The sequence below is a fragment of the Acomys russatus genome, chromosome 19 (genome assembly GCF_903995435.1).
Source record: "Acomys russatus chromosome 19, mAcoRus1.1, whole genome shotgun sequence".
Classification (NCBI taxonomy): Eukaryota; Metazoa; Chordata; class Mammalia; order Rodentia; family Muridae; genus Acomys; species Acomys russatus.
The window spans coordinates 62,222,335-62,241,567 of NC_067155.1; the positions used below are offsets into that span (position 1 = coordinate 62,222,335).

The 19,233-nt window shown below is 50.7% G+C and overlaps 1 protein-coding gene across 1 annotated transcript in view; it reads left to right on the plus strand.

Annotated features, from left to right (window-relative positions):
* The first annotated feature begins 6,659 nt into the window (after positions 1-6,659).
* Positions 6,660-19,233, plus strand: part of Myo1h (myosin IH) — a 42,975-nt gene continuing 30,401 nt past the window's right edge. The window contains exons 1-5 of the mRNA XM_051161967.1: positions 6,660-6,818; positions 7,743-7,858; positions 9,510-9,708; positions 10,476-10,556; positions 16,237-16,416. Coding sequence (XP_051017924.1) covers positions 6,693-6,818; positions 7,743-7,858; positions 9,510-9,708; positions 10,476-10,556; positions 16,237-16,416 — 702 coding nt within the window. The 5' untranslated portion in view covers positions 6,660-6,692. The remainder of the gene's footprint in view (positions 6,819-7,742; positions 7,859-9,509; positions 9,709-10,475; positions 10,557-16,236; positions 16,417-19,233) is intronic.

The window sequence follows — 19,233 nt, forward strand, 5'->3', positions numbered from 1 at the left end:
TTATCTGCTATGCTTTGTAATAACAGGGTTCAAGTCTCTTGCCCATTTTTAAATGGTTTATGTTCATTATTCAACTGCGGCACTCGCTCTCTCACCTCCCCTCCCTCCACCTGCGCCCCCCCCCGTGTGTGTGTGTGTGTGTGTACGCGTACACACATCCGTAAAAGATACACTCTTCCTGCCTGTCTCCCCGACTCACTGTCTTTGCTATTTGTAGTTGGGTCCGGGCCAGATGTTTCTGGATTCTTGGCCTTTGATTCAAGGAACTGAAATGAAGGCCCAGATGGGTTAGCAAAGGAAGCTTTGTTCAAAGGGAAGTAGGGTTAGGCCAGGCGTCACGGTGGAGCACACTTTAACCAGCACTCGGGAGGTGGAGGCAGGTGGATGTCTGTGTGACGTCAAGGCCGGCCTGGTCTCCACAGCCAGTTCCAGGTCACCAAGATCACATGCAGCCTGACCCAAAAAACGATGACAGCGGGCCGTGCAGGACAGCATGCTGTGCGGGACAGCAGGCCGTGGGGGGACAGTGCACCATGGGGGGACAGCGTGCTGTAGGGGGACAGCGTACTGTGGGGGGACAGCAGGCCATGGGGGGACAGCGTGCTGTAGGGGGACAGCGTACTGTGGGGGGACAGCAGGCCATGGGGGACAGTGCTCCACGGGGGGACAGTGCACCACGGGGGGACAGCGTACTGTGGGGGGACAGTGGGCCATGGGGGGACAGCAGGTCATGGGGGGACAGCATACCATGGGGGGACAGCACACCGTGGGGGACAGCGTGCTGTGGGGGGACTGTGGGCCATGGGGGGACAGCAAGTCATGGGGGGACAGTGCTCCACAGGGAGACAGTGCACCATGGGGGGGACAGCGTACTGTGGGGGGACAGTGGGCCATGGGGGGACAGCACACCGTGGGGGGACTGTGGGCCATGGGCGGGGACAGCGCACTATAGGGAGACAGTGAGCCATGGGGGGACAGCAGGCCATAGGGGGATAGTGCACCATGGGGGGACAGCGTACTGTGGGGGGACAGTGGGCCATGGGGGGACAGCGTGCTGTAGGGGGACAGCGTACTGTGGGGGGACAGCAGGCCATGGGGGGACAGCGCTCCACGGGGGGACAGCGCACCATGGGGGGACAGCAGGTCATGTGGGGACAGCGTACCATGGGGGGACAGCACACTGTGGGGGGACAGCGTGCTGTGGGGGGACTGTGGGCCATGGGCGGGGACAGCGCACCATAGGGAGACAGTGAGCCATGGGGGGACAGCAGGCCATAGGGGGACAGTGGGTTGTGGGGGGACAGTGGGCTGTGTGGGCGGCTGTACTGAGGCCCCAGGTTACAGCTTCTTCCACCGACAGTACAGCTCTGTACTATAAATTGTTTGCTCTGTGTGTGTGTTTGCATGTCTGTGTATATTGATGTGAGGGTGTGTGTATTCGTATGGGTGTGTATTTGATTATTTCTGTGTGTGTGTGTGCTATGTGTGTTTGCATGTTTGTGTATATATGTGTGTATGGTCTGTGTGTGTTTGCATGTTTGTGTGTGTGTGGTGGGTATGTTTATTTGTTTACATGTTTGTGTGTGCATATCTGTGTGTTTTATGGTTGCATGTATATGTGTGTTTGTATGTATGTGTATTTTCACATTTGTATGTGTGTGTTTGCATGTTTGTGTGTATGTGTGTGTTTGCATGTTTGTGTGTATGTGTGTGTTTGCATGTTTGTGTGTATGTGTGTGTTTGCATGTTTGTGTGTATGTGTGTGTTTGCATGTTTGTGTGTATGTGTGTGTTTGCATGTTTGTGTGTATGTGTGTTTGCATGTTTGTGTGTATGTGTGTGTTTGCATGTTTGTGTGTATGTGTGTGTTTGCATGTTTCTGTGTATGTGTGTTTGCATGTTTGTGTGTGTTTGCATGTTTGTGTGTGTTTGCATGTTTGTGTGTATGTGTGTGTTTGCATGTTTGTGTGTATGTGTGTGTTTGCATGTTTGTGTGTATGTGTGTGTTTGCATGTTTGTGTGTATGTGTGTGTTTGCATGTTTGTGTGTATGTGTGTGTTTGCATGTTTGTGTGTATGTGTGTGTTTGCATGTTTGTGTGTATGTGTGTGTTTGCATGTTTGTGTGTATGTGTGTGTTTGCATGTTTGTGTATGTGTGTGTTTGCATGTTTGTGTGTATGTGTGTGTTTGCATGTTTCTCTGTGTATGTGTGTTTGCATGTTTGTGTGTGTTTGCATGTTTGTGTGTGTTTGCATGTTTGTGTGTTGTGTGTGTTTGCATGTTTGTGTGTATGTGTGTTTGCATGTTTGTGTGTATGTGTGTGTTTGCATGTTTGTGTGTATGTGTGTGTTTGCATGTTTGTGTGTATGTGTGTGTTTGCATGTTTGTGTGTATGTGTGTGTTTGCATGTTTGTGTGTATGTGTGTGTTTGCATGTTTGTGTGTATGTGTGTTTGCATGTTTCTGTGTGTTTGCATGTTTCTGTGTATGTGTGTGTTTGCATGTTTGTGTGTATGTGTGTGCTTGCATGTTTCTGTGTATGTGTGTGTTTGCATGTTTGTGTGTATGTGTGTGTTTGCATGTTTCTGTGTATGTGTGTTTGCATGTTTGTGTGTGTTTGCATGTTTGTGTGTGTTTGCATGTTTGTGTGTGCTTGCATGTTTCTGTGTATGTGTGTGTTTGCATGTTTGTGTGTATGTGTGTGCTTGCATGTTTCTGTGTATGTGTGTGTGTGTGATATGTGTGGTATGTGTGTGTGTATTTGTTTGCATGTTTGTGTGTGTTTGTATGTGTGTTTGTGTTTTCATGTTTGTGTGTGTGTGTTTGCATGCTTGTATGTGTGTATGTGTTTTCATGTTTGTGTGTGTTTGTGTGTATGTGTGTGTTTGCATGTTTGTGTGTATGTGTGTGTGTGCGTGTGCATGTTTGTGGGGGGAGGTATGAGTGTGTCTGTAGACCAGAGAACTACTCTTGGGTTTGGCTCTCTTCTACCCTGTGGGGCCCAGGGACCGCCCGGCTTGGCAGTAGCCTTGGATGAGGGAGGCCTGTGTCCACTTGCGTGTCCCTCTAAATGATGCATCTGACTTTGATCACACGCATGCCCGATTGTGCATACAAAGTTAATAGGGGATTCTCTTTAAAGTCCACATGGGGGACACAGCTTCCCTCACTGCACGTGTACCCAAACCACTTCAGGAGAGATCTTTGCCCCCTGCTCTCATACCAGACACAGTTGGAGTGTGACTGAGTCGAATCTAAGTTTATCGGCTGTTAGAAGGACAGACATGTCCCACACTGTTCACAGGCAGAGTGTGTGTGTGCCCACAGTTTGATGTTGGGGTGGGGGTGGGGTTCATAGCTTGCTAAAAGACTGCTGAGTGCATTGGTCAGAGATGGGCGCGTCGGCACGGGACATGCAGATCAGAGTCCCAGGCTGCCAAATGCATCATCACCAGGAGAGAGGTATGCACACCCTAAACCAAGCAGAGCCTGGCATGCGGCACCATTCCGGGCTTGCTGCTCACTGCGACGCAGGGCTCTCACGGAACCAGAAGCTCAGCCATTTTAGCTGCGCCTGAGCGTTTAGCTGGGTGGTGAATTCGGAAGCCAGGGCCTCACGCTTGCTCAGCCTCTGAGCTGTAGCAGTTGCTGTGCCGGGTACGTTTGCTTCAGAGCTGTCGTTTGTAATATCCCCTTCATTCTGAGATGCTTAACCACTGAGCTCTAATGTCTACCTTTTTCTTTTTCTTTCTTTCTTTCTTTTTTTTTTCTTTTTTTTCCGAGACAGGGTTTCTCTGTGTAGTCTTGGCTGTCCTGGACTCACTTTGTAGACCAGGCTGGCCTTGAACGAACAGTGATCCACCTGCCTCTGCCTCCTGCGTGCTAGGATTATAGGGGTGTGCTGCCACACCCACTGTCTGCCTTTCTCTTTAACTATTATCTCTCCCCACATCTCTCATCTGCGAACACTTCCCGCATCCCTCTGGCTGGGAGATACTCTCCTTATTTGCTTTTAATAATTGTATTGATTTTATACTCACATGTAAATCTAAGGGCACATCAGTTACACACTGCGTGCTTGGCTATACACTACATGCATGTGTGCCCCACATAGTGTAAGGTGAAGGCAAAGAGGCAAAGCTGTGTTTGTAGATAGCTAATGACTCCTGCCACGTCATTTGAAATGATTTTTCATTTTTTTCTCTTAAGTGTCTTAGTACTTTACCAAAATACAAAACAAAACAAAGAAAAGAGGGAAGAAAAAAAACTAACTTAAAAAATTTTCAAAGATTTATTTATTTGTTATTTATACAGTATTCTACCTGCATGTACGCCTGAAGGCCAGAAGAGGGCATCAGATCTCGTTATAGATGATTGTGAGCCACCATGTGGTTCCTGGGAATTGAACTCAGGACCATTGGAGAAGCAGCCGGTGCCCTTAACCGCCGAGCCACCTCTTTAACTTAAGTTTAAGTTGTGTGTCTGTGCGGCTGTGTGTGAGGAGCCTGTCTCGGAGGCCAGAAGAGGCGGGCACGGGTGCTGGGAGCTCAGCCGTGAGCACAGGCACGCCTACCTGTTGAGCTGCCTCCAGCCTTTGCACAGTCTCGGTCCTGTCAGGGTGACTGGGTGAGTCACCGATCTTGGCCTTTTCTTCCTAAGGTTCTATTGGGTGTTGGAGGGCCTTGACCTGCAGGTTCCGGCTGTCCCTGCCTCAGGTCCAGGCTCGCCCTCCCGCCCACATGCTGTTCATCCTATGTCCACCGGGGGGCGCTGGAGGCCACACCGCGGAGTTCCTGGCTCCTTGCTGAGCTCTGGGTGTTCTCCGCAGTGTGTGGTCACGCCGAGATTACAAGAGTAAAATGCGACCTGACTGTGACTTAATGGTCTTCTGACACACAGTTCACAGCCGAGCCCGGGACCTGCGGGGGTGCTCACACCCAGAGCCTGGGCCCTGCCAAGGTGACTCCAGCTTCTATGTCTGCAATCTTTATTTGTTTCTTGAGACAGGGTTTCTCTGTGTAGCCCTGGCTGCCCTGGGCTCACTTTGTAGACCAGTCTGGCCTCGAACTCACAGAGATCCTCCTGCCTCCGCCTCCCGAGTGCTGGGATTACAGGCGTGCACCACCACTGCCCAGCTTGCCATCTTTTTAAAACAGAATTTCTCCTGGCCTGGAACCCACGGGTCAGCTGTCTGGCCAGCAAAACCCAGGGATCTGCCCACCTCCACCTCCCACACACAGGACTACATGCGTGTGCCACTGTGCCCAGCTTTTCTGCATGTGTTCTGGGGATCACACTCAGGTCTCCATGGTTGCACGGTGAGCATTTTACTAATGGGAACATCACCTCGGCTCCCTGGCTGATTTCACGCCCGGCTCTGCCTTTTGGCAGCTCGTGAGCGTGGTTTACATGATCTCTTGGTTTCCCCACCAGCCTCAGTGGAGCCACAGAATCAGAATTAATACGAGATGAGACGCTACAAGCTGGTAAAACAGTGTCTCACATAACAGGTGCTGGGTTTCTGTTAGATGCCACTGCTGCTTACACACACACACATACACACAACATATACACACATACATACACCCAGCACACATACGTACATGAACACAATACACACACACACTCACATATGTACGTATACACAATACACACACAATATATATACACACATACATAGAAATACATTTAAACAGGCACATAAATACATATTCACATCCACACATAAATGTATACACACATACACATAACATGCATACGTACACATATGCACACACACAATATACACACACACACACACACATGCATACACCATGCACTGCTTAATCGTGGATATGTTCCGAGAAACGCCCCGTTATTCGGCTCTGCTACCACAAAAGCATCATAGACATGGTAAACCCAGCGCAGGCCTGCGATCCACACGTACATACACACACGTGCACACATGTTGGCTACACACCCAAACAAGGTGTTGCTATCCTAAGGGTTGCTGTGGTCGGTTGTGATACAGCAGTAAGTGTTTGTGAATCTAGACATGGAAGAAGCATGGCAAAAACACCAGTGCAAATTGTGTTGGTGTCTTAGGGCCACGATGGTCCCCTCAGCCTGTTACTGGCTCAGGCTTTAGCGTCTGTTTCCTCGCAGGGGCCAGAGTCCCCGTAGGTGTTTCTGGTTAACTGAGCTGCTGAGGGCATTTCTGGTTAACCGAGCTGCTGAGGATGTTTCTGGTTAACCGAGCTGCTGAGGGCATTTCCGGTTAACTGAGCTGCCGAGGGCATTTCTGGTTAACCGAGCTGCTGAGGGCATTTCCGGTTAACTGAGCTGCCGAGGGCATTTCTGGTTAACCGAGCTGCTGAGGGCATTTCCGGTTAACTGAGCTGCCGAGGGCATTTCTGGTTAACCGAGCTGCTGAGGGCATTTCCAGTTAACCAAGCTGCTGAGGGCATTTCTGGTTAACTGAGCTGCTGAGGGCATTTCTGGTTAAACCGAGCTGCTGAGGATGTTTCTGGTTAACCGAGCTGCTGAGGGCATTTCCGGTTAACTGAGCTGCTGAGGGCATTTCCAGTTAACCAAGCTGCTGAGGGCATTTCTGGTTAACTGAGCTGCTAAGGATGTTTCTGGTTAACCGAGCTGCTGAGGACATTTCTGTTCCCCACAGAAGGAAGAAGTGAGGAGGAAACACATCCGCCTGCACATGGAAGGGACTCTCACTGCCCGGGACAAGGTGGGCGTGCAGGACTTTGTGCTACTGGACGCCTACACCAGCGAATCCGCCTTCCTGGAGAATCTTCGCAAGCGGTTCAGAGAGAACCTCATCTATGTACGTACCCTCATCTATATGTACGTACCCTCATCTGTGTGATTACTGCTCCCCAGCGGCCTTTGTCCTCTGCTCCCTCCCTGTGCACAGCCTGGTGGCCCTGAGCGACCTCACCAGTGACATAGCCACAAGCGGCCAGCAGAGGGCGCTCTCCGTGAGGCCAGGAGAGACAGGAGTGACTTAAACACCCCGCACCACACTCAGAAGATGCTCCCTCACTTTACAAAACCTGCGAACACAGGAACAGACTAGGGTTCAGGCAGCCCCTGCTCTGCCCTCTCCACGGCGGCTGGTTTCTCCTGGAGCAGCCTCTCCGGTCCCTGAGCTCAGCACTGCTGCCGGGGAGGGAGACATCGCTAGCAGGTGGCCCAGAGCAGGTGCAGGCTCTCTCAACCAATCCCCACGGGGAACAGTCCCAGAGCTGGGACAGGGGGATTCCTGAAAGAACTCTTTTGGGACAAGGGGAAAGATGCCAGACAGGGATATAAGTGACTATCTCTGTCCCTGTAAGTCTTAAAGGACCAAGGAAACAGCGTTTTATTAAAAGTGTGGTCTTGTCCTGCCTGGTGTGCGCAGGGCCTTGGCTTGGGTCTCCAGCAAAACAAAAGTGTCTGTGTTATAGTGGGTGGAGCAGCCTTCCCCTGGTGGGAATGATTAGCTCTTCATCCTCCCAGCTTCCACACAGATGCTCACTCCGCAGCGGAAGCTGCTGGAGACGCCTAGCTAATGCAGCCTCTGCATGCCTCTGGCCGCTCCTCTGGTGCCGTCTGCTCTCACCCTTCCGCACACAGGCTCTGTGTCAGCCGAGTGCACACCTCACCGACTTGTTGGGTCAGCACCCGGGGGTCAGCACCTGGGGGGCAGCGCCCGGGACACTATTTGTACACTGAATCCCTCACGGACCATGTGGTCTCCTTCCTTCAGACATATATCGGCACGCTGCTTGTGTCTGTGAATCCGTACCAGGAGCTGGGGATCTACACTGCCAGCCAGATGGAGCTTTACCAAGGGGTCAATTTCTTTGAACTACCACCACATGTGTAAGTAGCTCCCCAGGGTCAGGTCTGGACCCGCTTCCTTTTTCTCATTGTGTGTATATTGTTGTTTTTGGTTTTTTGAGACAGGGTTTCTCTGTGTAGCCTTGGCTGTCCTGGACTCACTTTGTAGACCAGGCTGGCCTCGAACTCACAGCGATCCGCCTGCCTCTGCCTCCTGAGTGCTGAGATTAAAAGCGTGTGCCACCACACCTGGCCTCATTTTATATTTTATCCTTCTCTCTTCCTTCTTCTTATCCTCCTGTCGTCCATCCGTCCATCCTCCCTCACACCTCCTTGATGGATTTCCTTAGGTTCTGCACTCTCGCGTGTCAAAGAGTAGAAAATGTCAGCAGGTTGCTTTCCCCTCCCGGCCTAAGCAGACAAGAGGAAAGCTCTTTATGGAACCTCAGATAAGTGTGTGGCTAGAGAGGCATCTTCTCTGGGATGTGGTTGCTGTGGTGCCACCTACTGGTGCCCATGTGTCACTGCAGCTAAGGACCCCTGAGCGATTTCTTGCCTGGTCTGCACTCTGGGATTGGCTGAGCCTCCCTCGGCTGGGGCCCAGCCGTTTCCTCTGAAGCGTCTGTAGGTTTTCCTTCTCATCAGTCCCATCAGCAGCTGCCCCACCACTGCATGCTGAGCTCACCAGCTCTCAGCAGAACTCCAAGTTTGGTTTCTGATCCTGGAAATAAATCGCTGGTAGTAGCTTCACCTCACGTGCTGGGAGTATCAGAGTCTCTAAGCTTTGGTTTCTCCTGCACCCCAGGGGTTGAGAAAACAGTGCTATACATTTAATACTTTAGACAAGATGCTGTTTCTACCTACGGTTAATACAATGTCTCATGAGGATATAGTTTAGCATCTGACCTATTCTCGAAAGAAATGTAAATGGGTTTAAAAAAAAATAAATCTGGCTGGTCAGTGGTGATGCACGCCTTTAATCCCAGCATTTGGGAGGCAGAGGCAGGCAGATCTGTGAGTTTGAGGCCAGCCTGGTCTACAGAGAGAGTTCCAGGACAGCCAGCCAAGGCTACACAGAGAAACCCTGTCTTGAAAAGAAAGAAATAAATCTGATAGATAGATACATAGATACATGATAGATAGATAGACAGACAGATAGATAAGTAAATTGATGAGGCTGGATACGGCTTGATGGTAGACTGTGTTTTATATGCATAAAGCCTTAGGATTCAATCTCTAAATCAAATTAATTAGGTTGTCTTAGTTACTTTCAGTTGCTGTGGTAAAATACCCTGACAAACGCTTTTTAGGGGAGAAACAGTCTGACAGTGGTGGGGACGTTAGGGAGGCAGGACCTTGACACAGTTGGTCACAGTCAGGAAGCAGAGAGCGCCGATGCCCACGGCTGCCCAGTCCTCTGTCTCAGTCCAGCATCCCGGGCAGGGACCGGCGCCTGCGGCCGGCAGATCTTCTCTGCCAACTGAAACACAGGCAGATTCTGGCAAGGCGTCCCTTGCCTTGAACTTCTGTGTTACTGAAGTTTGTGATCCCTGCAGAGGGGCCTGTCAAGGTGGCACAGTGCAGCTGTGGCTTCTCAGAGACAGGGGGTTTTGTCTCTCTGCCCGGTAGGCATTAGAGCCAGGGCCAGCTCGCAGCATTAAGAACCAGTGCTTGCGTCCGCTCCCCCCCGTAGCTACGCCATCGCCGACAACGCCTACCGCATGATGTGCCTGGAGCTCAGCAACCATTTCATCCTCATCTCCGGAGAGAGTGGAGCCGGGAAGACGGAGGCCTCCAAGAAGATCCTACAGTACTTCGCGGTGACCTGCCCCATGACCGAGTCACTCCAAATAGCCCGAGACAGACTGCTGCTCTCCATCCCAGTCCTGGAGGTGAGCGGCCTCGAGGGCCCCCGGAGGGGACTTCCGAGAAGCCCCCCAGGAAAGGCGGTTCTCTCTCCAGGGATAGCAGTAAAACCAGTCACGTGACTACTGAGGAAAGGACTTGACAGGCACCGTGACAGCGAGGGACATGACCTCGGCGTGAGGTTGGCAGGCTTGGGTGTAATCCAGCCGAACCTCAGCAAAGGCCCTGGACCCAAGAGCGCATCTCTCCAGCCGCTCAGAGCACCGACTCTCCAGAGGTCGTGGGGGGTCCGGTGGGATGAGTGACAAAAGCGCATGGCAATTAGCAAACGTATAAAGCACACGTGACCTTAATTTCCCTTGAATTGAAATCATCTGGGTTGTCATTTCTATGGCGACAGTGCTGGCTCATGCAGAACAAGTCACTGTGCCCTGGGTGGCTGCCCTGTCTGTCAGAGGAGCTCAGGGTAAAGGAGTTTGCAACTGACCCTTGGGTGTGAGAAAGAAGAACGGGGTGACAGGCTGCCAGCCATACCTGGGAAGGCGGTGACAGTCACATACTCTGCTCGGTCATTTCTAATGATCTCGTCAGAGATCCCAGGGCACACCACCCTCCTCACCATGTCCAAATACGGTGTTAGAATTGGATCCTCTGTACCAATGGCTGTGTTTTGGAGGACAAAGTGTGGCTTCCTCCCTCCCTCCTCCTCCTGTCCTGTCTTCCATTTTCATAATGAGCACGGTTGGGGGCAGGGACTTGCCGAAGTGACAATGTGCGACGTTTGTATTCAAAGGCTTTTGGAAATGCCAAGACGCTTCGGAATGACAACTCCAGCAGATTTGGAAAATACATGGACATACAGTTTGACTTTCAGGTATGCTGCAATTCCTGTGCAGGCTCGGGGGGCCCCTCACTAGGACAGCCTTCAGGAAAGAGAGCAGCATCGTTGACCCAAACAAGGGGAAGCTGCAGGGGCAGGGTAACTTTTTAAAGTGTGTGAGTGTGTGTGTGTATGTGTGTGTGTGTGTATGTATGTCTGTGTATGTGTGTGTGTATGTGTGTGTGTATGTATGAGTGTGTGTGTGTGTGAGTGTGTGTGTGTGAGTGTGTGTGTGTGTATGTCTGTGTATGTGTGTGTGTATGTATGAGTGTGTGTGTGTGAGTGTGTGTGTGTGTGAGTGTGTATGTCTGTGTATGTGTGTGTGTATGTATGAGTGTGTGTGTGAGTGTGTGTGTGTGAGTGTGTGAGTGTGTGTGTGTGTGTGTGTGTGTGTGTATGTATGTCTGTGTATGTGTGTGTGTATGTATGAGTGTGTGTGTGTGAGTGTGTGTGTGTGTGAGTGTGTATGTCTGTGTATGTGTGTGTGTATGTATGAGTGTGTGTGTGAGTGTGTGTGTGTGAGTGTGTGAGTGTGTGTGTGTGTGAGTGTGTGTGTGTATGTATGTCTGTGTATGTGTGTGTGTGTGTGTATGTATGAGTGTGTGTGTGTGTGAGTGTGTGTGTGTGTGTGTATGTCTGTGTATGTGTGTGTATGTATGAGTGTGTGTGTGAGTGTGTGTGTGTGAGTGTGTGTGTGTGTGAGTGTGTGTGTGTATGTCTGTGTATGTGTGTGTGGTGCGTGAGTATGGTATGTGTGTGTGTGTGAGCGTTGGTGTATGTGTGTGTGGTATGAATGTATATGTGTTTATGTGTATGTGGTGTATGTATGTGTGCATGTGTGCATGTGTGCATGTTTGTGTATGTGTGTTTGTGTGTGGTGTATGTGTGTGTGTGTGGTGTGTGTGTGTGTGTGTGTGTGTGTGTAGCTGCAGGTGCATTCATGCATTCATGCACATGTACCAGGGCACCCATGTGGAGGTCACAGGACAGTTTCAGGTGTCCACACCTTCTGCCTTGTTTGAGACCAGGTGACTTGTTCCACCTCTGTGCATGGCAGGCCAGGCAGCCTGTGAGCTTCTTGGGGAGCTCTGCTTCTCCTTGTCGTAAGAGCACTGGGATTACAGACCTGTGCTGGGGATCCCAGCCTAGGCCCTCACACTGTAGAGCCAGCACTTTACCTCTGAGCCCTCTCCCCACCCCCACCTCACCTCTGTGTAAACATTAACACCATAGCTCTGCCTCTTGATGGACCAGGATCACCTCTGACAGTGCTGGGTCCAGGTGGAGACACGGATGGCCAGGAACGCGCGCGCGTGCGCGCACGCACACACACACAGCTGCTCAGGGTTAGTTACAGCGAGCCCATTAGAAAATGGCCACTGCAAAAAAATAAAAATAAAAACAAAACAAAAAATATAAATAAATAAACAAACAAAAAATAAATAAGAAAATGGCCACTGCACCAACAATGGGCTCCTGTGCAGTGAGGCCTGTTGTCATGTGATACGGAGTATGGCCTAGTGCACACAGCCCAGCACGGAGGAGGCTGAGGCAGGAGGATAGCCTTGGTTTTGAGGCCAGCCTGGGATACAGTGTGGGGTGTGAGCAGCATTCCACTCACAGAGGTATCCACAGGCATATAGCCAAGCCCACAGCAGCCCTGCTCACAATGGCAGAAGACTGGGTGCAGCAGCCATCCAGGAGAGGCTCCCTGCCCACTCACAGGATGGCTAACTTGGGGTGTGTTCATACAGTGAGGGGGTCCTGGAGATGGACTGGCTGCCATTTTTTATAGAGCTTAAAAACAAATGCCAAGTAAACGGCACGTTGTGCGGGTGTGTGGCCCACAAGAAGGAGCCCACGACCTCCTCAGATAGGGCAGAGTAGGAAATACCTTCCACCCCCTGAGCCTCAATCAAAACACCATGTGCTGTACAGCATGAAGGTAGCCACGAGCGACACATGAATGAATGAATGAATGAATGAATGAATGAATGAATGCTGCGGTGCTACATATGGAACTAAAGTGTGTCTGTTGCATGCAAGCATATACTCTGCTTTCAGCCATAAATTCCAAGTGGCAAAGTGACAGGCTGGGGTGCAGCAGCTATCCGAGTGAGGTCTACCTGGCTCGGGCCCTCCCAGGAGCTGGCCTGTGAGCTGCTGAGGGCACGAACATAGACTTTGAAAGATGTCTCATAGCTCTGTGTGGTTTCAGAATATTCTTTTTCTTTTTTCGAGACAGGGTCTCTTTGTGCTAGCCTTGGCTGTCCGGGACCAGGCTGGCCTTGAACTCACAGAGATCCGCCTGCCTCTGCCTCCCAAGTGCTGGGATTAAAGGTGTGCGCCACCATGCTTGGCCCAGCTTTTCTTTTTCTTTTTCTTTTTTTTTTTAATCAAAGTTGAGTACGTACATCAAGAAGGCCAGCCCAGACATGAATGTTGCATATATGTCCGTCCATAGGCCGTCACCACTCAGGGCAAGATGTAGGAACTCTAACAGCCAGATGTTGGTCCAACAAGATCTGCCATTCCAAGGGTTAGCATGGCGCTGGCCTCTGCTGTGACAGCTTTATATGAGTGTGGAGGTCAGGGGACAACTTGGAGGAGCTGGCTCTCTCATGCTACCAAGTGGGTTCTGGGAATCGAACTCTGACCATCTTGTTTAGTGATGAGTGCCTTTACCTGCTGAGCCATCTCACTGGCCCCACAGTGTTGACTGTGGTACAAGAGCAGGTGGGCGTCTCTCTGGTCACTGCGCGGGACACTGGCCGCTTCCCTCCCTCTTCATAGCCATGGTGTCTTAATTGTTACTTTTAATAATATGTTCAGTGAGGATGTTTATTCCAGAACTACACAGGACTCTTGCAAGCCAATGAGAACACGCAGCCCAACTTGACATGGGCACAAAAGAATTTCAAGCAGATGGTGAGTGAACTTCTATTAATGGTCACAGAGGTACAGACTGCAATCTTAGTGAAGAAGCCACATGTCACAAAACTACCAGAGCCGACAGTGAGCACGGCAGCAGGGCTGAGGACAGAGTGGGGTCCACCTGTGATCACACCGTGGCTGAGGACAGAGTGGGGTCCACCTGTGATCACACCGTGGCTGAGGACAGAGTGGGGTCCACCTGTGATCAGACCATGGCTGAGGACAGAGTGGGGTCCACCTGTGATCACACCGTGGCTGAGGACAGAGTGGGGTCCACCTGTGATCACACCGTGGCTGAGGACAGAGTGGGGTCCACCTGTGATCACACCGTGGCTGAGGACAGAGTGGGGTCCACCTGTGATCACACCGTGGCTGAGGACAGAGTGGGTCCACCTGTGATCCACCTGTGATCACACGTGGCTGAGGACAGAGTGGGCAGTACGTGGCTGAGGACAGAGTGGGGTCCACCTGTGATCACACCGTGGCTGAGGACCAGAGTGGGGTCCACCTGTGATCACACCGTGGCTGAGGACAGAGTGGGGTCCACCTGTGATCACACCGTGGCTGAGGACAGAGTGGGGTCCACCTGTGATCACACCGTGGCTGAGGACAGAGTGGGGTCCACCTGTGATCACATCGTGGCTGAGGACAGAGTGGGGTCCACCTGTGATCACACCGTGGCTGAGGACAGAGTGGGGTCCACCTGTGATCACACCGTGGCTGAGGACAGAGTGGGGTCCACCTGTGATCACACCGTGGCTGAGGACAGAGTGGGGTCCACTTGTGATCACACCGTGGCTGGCGAGAGCCCACAGTGCCTCCTGAGTGCCTGGGCCCAACATGAGCGAGGACTTTTTGCCTGCTCAAAGACACAGCAGGAATTCCAGGGACACTGTTTTAATAGTGTCCATCTACAAAAAGCCAAAAATGAAAACAGGGCAGGTGATACGGCTCAGTGGGTAAGGGGACTGCTGCAAAGTCTGAGCACCTGAGTTCAATCACCGAGACCCACTCCTGAAAGTGGGTACGAGAGAACTCACTCCTGAAAGCTGTCCTCTGACCGCCACACAAGTGCTGTGGCCCTGCCACAATATTTTTGTAAGTGGACACTTTGCCTACAGCAACTAGGTTTTTCAAATGTATCACGTTGACTAAGGAGTGCCAGGAATAAAATATGGAATACAAGATGTAATGCCTCCCACTGTAGTCTAGGCAGGGCCTAGAACTTACTACAAAACCCAGGCTCAGCCTCCTGCGTGCTGGGCTGGGTGCCACAGCACTGGGCTGTGCTCTGGATTACATGACAACACCCTCACTACATAGGAGCATCGTTGGGGTGATGGCCATTTTATAATGGGTTCACCGTGAACCCTAGCAGCCGTGTGTGTGGGCTCCTAGCCACCCATGTCTCCACCGGCACCCAGCGTTGTCAGAGGTAATTCTTGTCCACCAAGATATAGAGCTAAGCACTAGAGAGGTGGCTCAGTGGTTAAGAGCATTAGCTGCTCTTCCAGAAGACCTGGGTTCAATCCCCAGCACCCACATGGCGGCTCACAGCTGTCCCTGGCTCACGTTCCCATGGATCCAACTTTGTCACACAGATATTCATGTAGGCCAAACTCCAAATGTACATTAAAATCAATAAATAAAAATGTAAAAAGAGGGAGAACTATAGTAATATGGTAACTCATTGGGGCCTTTAAGTTAGTACAAGGCTGAGGTGGGACTGGGGAAATGGCTCAGTGGGTAAAGTCACTGGTCACCAAGCTCGATGACACGCAGTAGGACAGGAGAACTGGCTCCTGCAAGTGAGTGATCCTCTGACCTCCACACCCAAACTGAAGTGCACGTGTCCTTCCCCTCCCGCCACATACACAGCTGTATACATGTGACTAAAATATTTGATTTTTAAAAAGAATCTGTGTTTATGTGTGTGAGCAGCGTGCTGCATGGGGGTGGGTGCCCACAGAAGCCAGGAGAGGGTTTCAGGCGCCCTGTGAACTTCCTGATGTAGTTCTGGGACGTGAACTCCCCTCAAGAACTGTGCTATCTCTCCAGTCATGAATTAAAAAAGAAAGAAAGAAAGAAAGAAAACCTTTTGAAAATCAGCACTAGACTCAGTAGGGATGCGGTCATCTGTCCGATGAACGATGCTTTTATTGACGCTGGGCGTTGGCCCTCACCTCATGCCATATACAAAAGTTAAATTGGCAAGATGATTTAGTATGTACAAACATTTGCTCCACAAACCACAAACCTGATGGCCAAGGCTCACCCCAGAGCCTGCATGGTGGGAGGAAGGCGCCAAATCCTGAAAGCCGTTCTCACTTCACACGTGTGCTTGTGTGTGCGCACGCACACAACTTTCATACCATTTTTAAAGTTAGCACGATGGGCCTTAGTCTGAAACATTAAACAGTAAAGCAAGTGGAGAAAATGCATTCGTGACCTTGGATTTAGTGAAACCAGAGCCACGGACACGTCAGCCGTTACCCCCCCCCCCCCCCCGCGTCCATTCCTGTAACTATAGTGCTTGGGAGTCAAGGCAGGAAAGGCAGCATTTCAGAGCTAGCCTCGACTACACAGTAAGACTCTTTCCTCCTCGGAAATCCACCCTAAGCTAAACCACTGTTGTTTACCAGGTCTGCAGCAGGATGGGGCTTGTCACAGCCATCACGTGTGTGTGTGTGTGTGTGTGTGTGTGTGTGTGTGTGTGTGTGTGTGTGTGTTTGTTTTAAAGGGTGTTCCAGTAGGTGGGCACATCATCAGTTACCTGATCGAGAAATCCCGAGTCGTCTACCAAAACCATGGCGAGCGGAATTTCCACATCTTCTACCAGCTGCTAGCGGGTGGTGACGCGCGGCGCCTCGCTTCCCTGGGGCTTGAGCAAGACCCCCAGCTGTACAAGTACCTCTCACAGGTTGGAAGGGCCAGCGCCTGGCTTTGGTGGCCTCTGGGAGGAGGGGGGTGGTCACGGGTGTTTGCTGTTCTGGATGTACCCTCCTGAATGACGCTTGTCACAAGCAAGCTAGATCTCCCCTCGCGACTTGCCGGCTATCTCATCTCGGCAAAGCCACTGGATGTCTAGTTCCCAGCAGAAATTAGAATCGGTCAGGGCTGCCAGAGCTGTTTATGATTTGTGCATCTCCCTTGTTATAAGCAGGAAGCTAGGTGGTAGAGTACCTGCCACGGATACACAAGGTCCCCGTCTTGAGTGCCAGTGCCACCCACGCCCCTGAGTTTTGATGCACAGCCAAAGCGAGGGTTAGTGGCAGGTGTGACACACACTCTGCTGTCCCTCTCTGGCCCCCACCCACCAATCTGAAAGAACTCTCTCCAGCTGCCTGACCTCCACTTTGAGAACGTAGCTGCAAAATGAGAACAGTTCAGGAGGTTCCTGATGGGTCCTAGAACATCGAAAACACTCATTTTCTGCAGCCTGTGCCGGGGTTCTAAGATGCCCAGGCTGTGTGACATATATTCGCTCCCACTAGCGCCTTTCTTTGCCTGAAGGTTTCTTCTTTTGTTTGTTTGTTTGTTTGTTTTTGGTTTTTCAAGACAAGGTTTCTCTGTGTACTCTTGGCTGTCCTGGACTTGCTGTGTAGACCAGGCTGGACTTGAACTCACAGCGACCCACCTGCCTCTGCCTCCCAAGTGCTGGAATTATAGGCTTGCGCCACCACTGGGGGGCGCCCCCCCCCCGAAGGTTTCTTATTTGTTTGTTTTTTTCCTTTTCACTGGGCCTGGTGTTGGGGTCACCTGAGGTCATCAGACAGAACAGGTGAGAGTGAGCGAGGCTTTATAAAGTGGGTGATGTAAAGTGAGGGCTGGGGTGCCTCTAGCCCTTAGGAGAAAAGCAGGATTGACTCTAAAGGACCAAGACAAATGATAAGGATCAAGGAAGTCTACACTTGAAAAGCCCGCAGCTGGTTCTCAGAACAGAGCGGCAGATTGGGTTGGTTTTGCATTTCTTTTTTTTTAAGGACCTGGTTTTCCCAGTATGGCCACATGTCTGTGTCATCTTTGGTGCATGATCCAGAGGGAGACAGGCACAAGAGCACCCACATGTGCAGATGTGCGCATGTACACACACACACACACACACACACACACACACATCTTTATTAGATTTTTTTTCCTGGCCTTACTGCTTCAATCAGATCCATTTGCCCCACTGGCTTTGCAAGCAGCTCTAGCAATTTGCCAGTGTTTGTTTTGTTTTAAATCCGTTCCCTGTTGCCGCACAAACGTTGGGGAATTGCTCAGCTTTATTTTGCAGTTTGCATTCCCATAAACCAAGTGTGTGTCCCAGAGGGACAGATCTGCACACGCTTTGCCTGCAGGGGGCAGGAGCAGACATGGGAAGAGACAGCTGCTGAGATGCCACAGGACCCCATGCCAGGACCCCTGATGGACCGCAACATCCAAGGATGCCTGAGTCTCTTATCTAACATGGCCAAGTGTTTGTACACGACCTACACATCCTCCTGCATATGCTAAGTTGTTTTTTGTAAGACCAGACACAGTGTAAGTGCTGTCACAGGACAGTACGGGGCTGTGAAGATGGCTTGGTCAGTACAGTGTTTGCCACACAAGTGTGAGGAACCAAGGTTGAATCTCTTGAATCCACCTCAAAAGTGAAGAGGCAGAGTAAGAGGGAGAACTCTTGAGGCTCACGTCCAGCCAGTCTAACCAAGTCAGTGAGCCCCGGGATCACGGAAAGACTCAAAATCTAAAGCAGAGGGTGATCAAGAAAGACACCGAACGTGGACCTCTGGCCTTCATGCACAGACGTGGAGCCCCAGGCACACGCAAAGCGAGCAGCTGTTATACTGTACTGTTTAGGGAAATAATAAATAAGTGATGTCTGCACATGTCCAGTGAGACACAACTTACCTGAAAAAAAAATTTTTTTGTTTTTGAATGTGAGAATACAGAAGTCACAGACATGGAAGTCTTTTTTCCAAAATGTGAGTTTTATTCTGGCTGGCTGGCTGGTGGACACTGCACAATACAGCAATATCTTAAGATGACAAATCTTCAGGTAGCCATCAAACTGGGAACACTTTTGTACTTCAAATGCAAAACAATTTTTAAAAATGTCTGTACCATTTTCTCTTTTTGTTTTGTTTTGTTTCGAGACAGGGTTTCTCTGTGTAGCCTCAGCTGTCCTGGACTCACTTTGTAGACCAGGCTGGCCTCGAACTCACAGCGATCCACCTGCCTCTGCCTCCCGAGTGCTGGGATTACAGGCGTGCGCCACCACGCCTGGCTTCTTTATAACTTGCATGCTTCAGCAGATCCCTTACTACACAAACACCTTCCAGTTATTTAGCAAAACTGAAAAGGAAAAGCGTTTTAAAAAAGGTCCTGAAGATAGAGTTCACTAGCTTTGAAAGTTTATGGGGACAGGGATTTTATAAGGTAAAATACCAAATAAAATCCAGAATAAGGCCGGGTGGTGGTGGTGGCGCACGCCTTTTATCCCAGCACTCGGAGGCAGAGGCAGGCGGATCTCTGAGTTCGAGGCCTGCATGCTCTCTGAGTGAGTTTCAGGACAGGCAAGGCTACACAGAGAAACCCTGTCTTGAAAATACAAACAAAGAAAAACACACGCAAAAATTTTAAAAATTGAAAATAAGGAGCTGCCAGCAAATGATCCCTGGTAGGTAGATTAACCCCTTCTTGTCTACGGTTCAGGACATTTCACAAATGGGTTCTGTGTGGTTAGATAGCC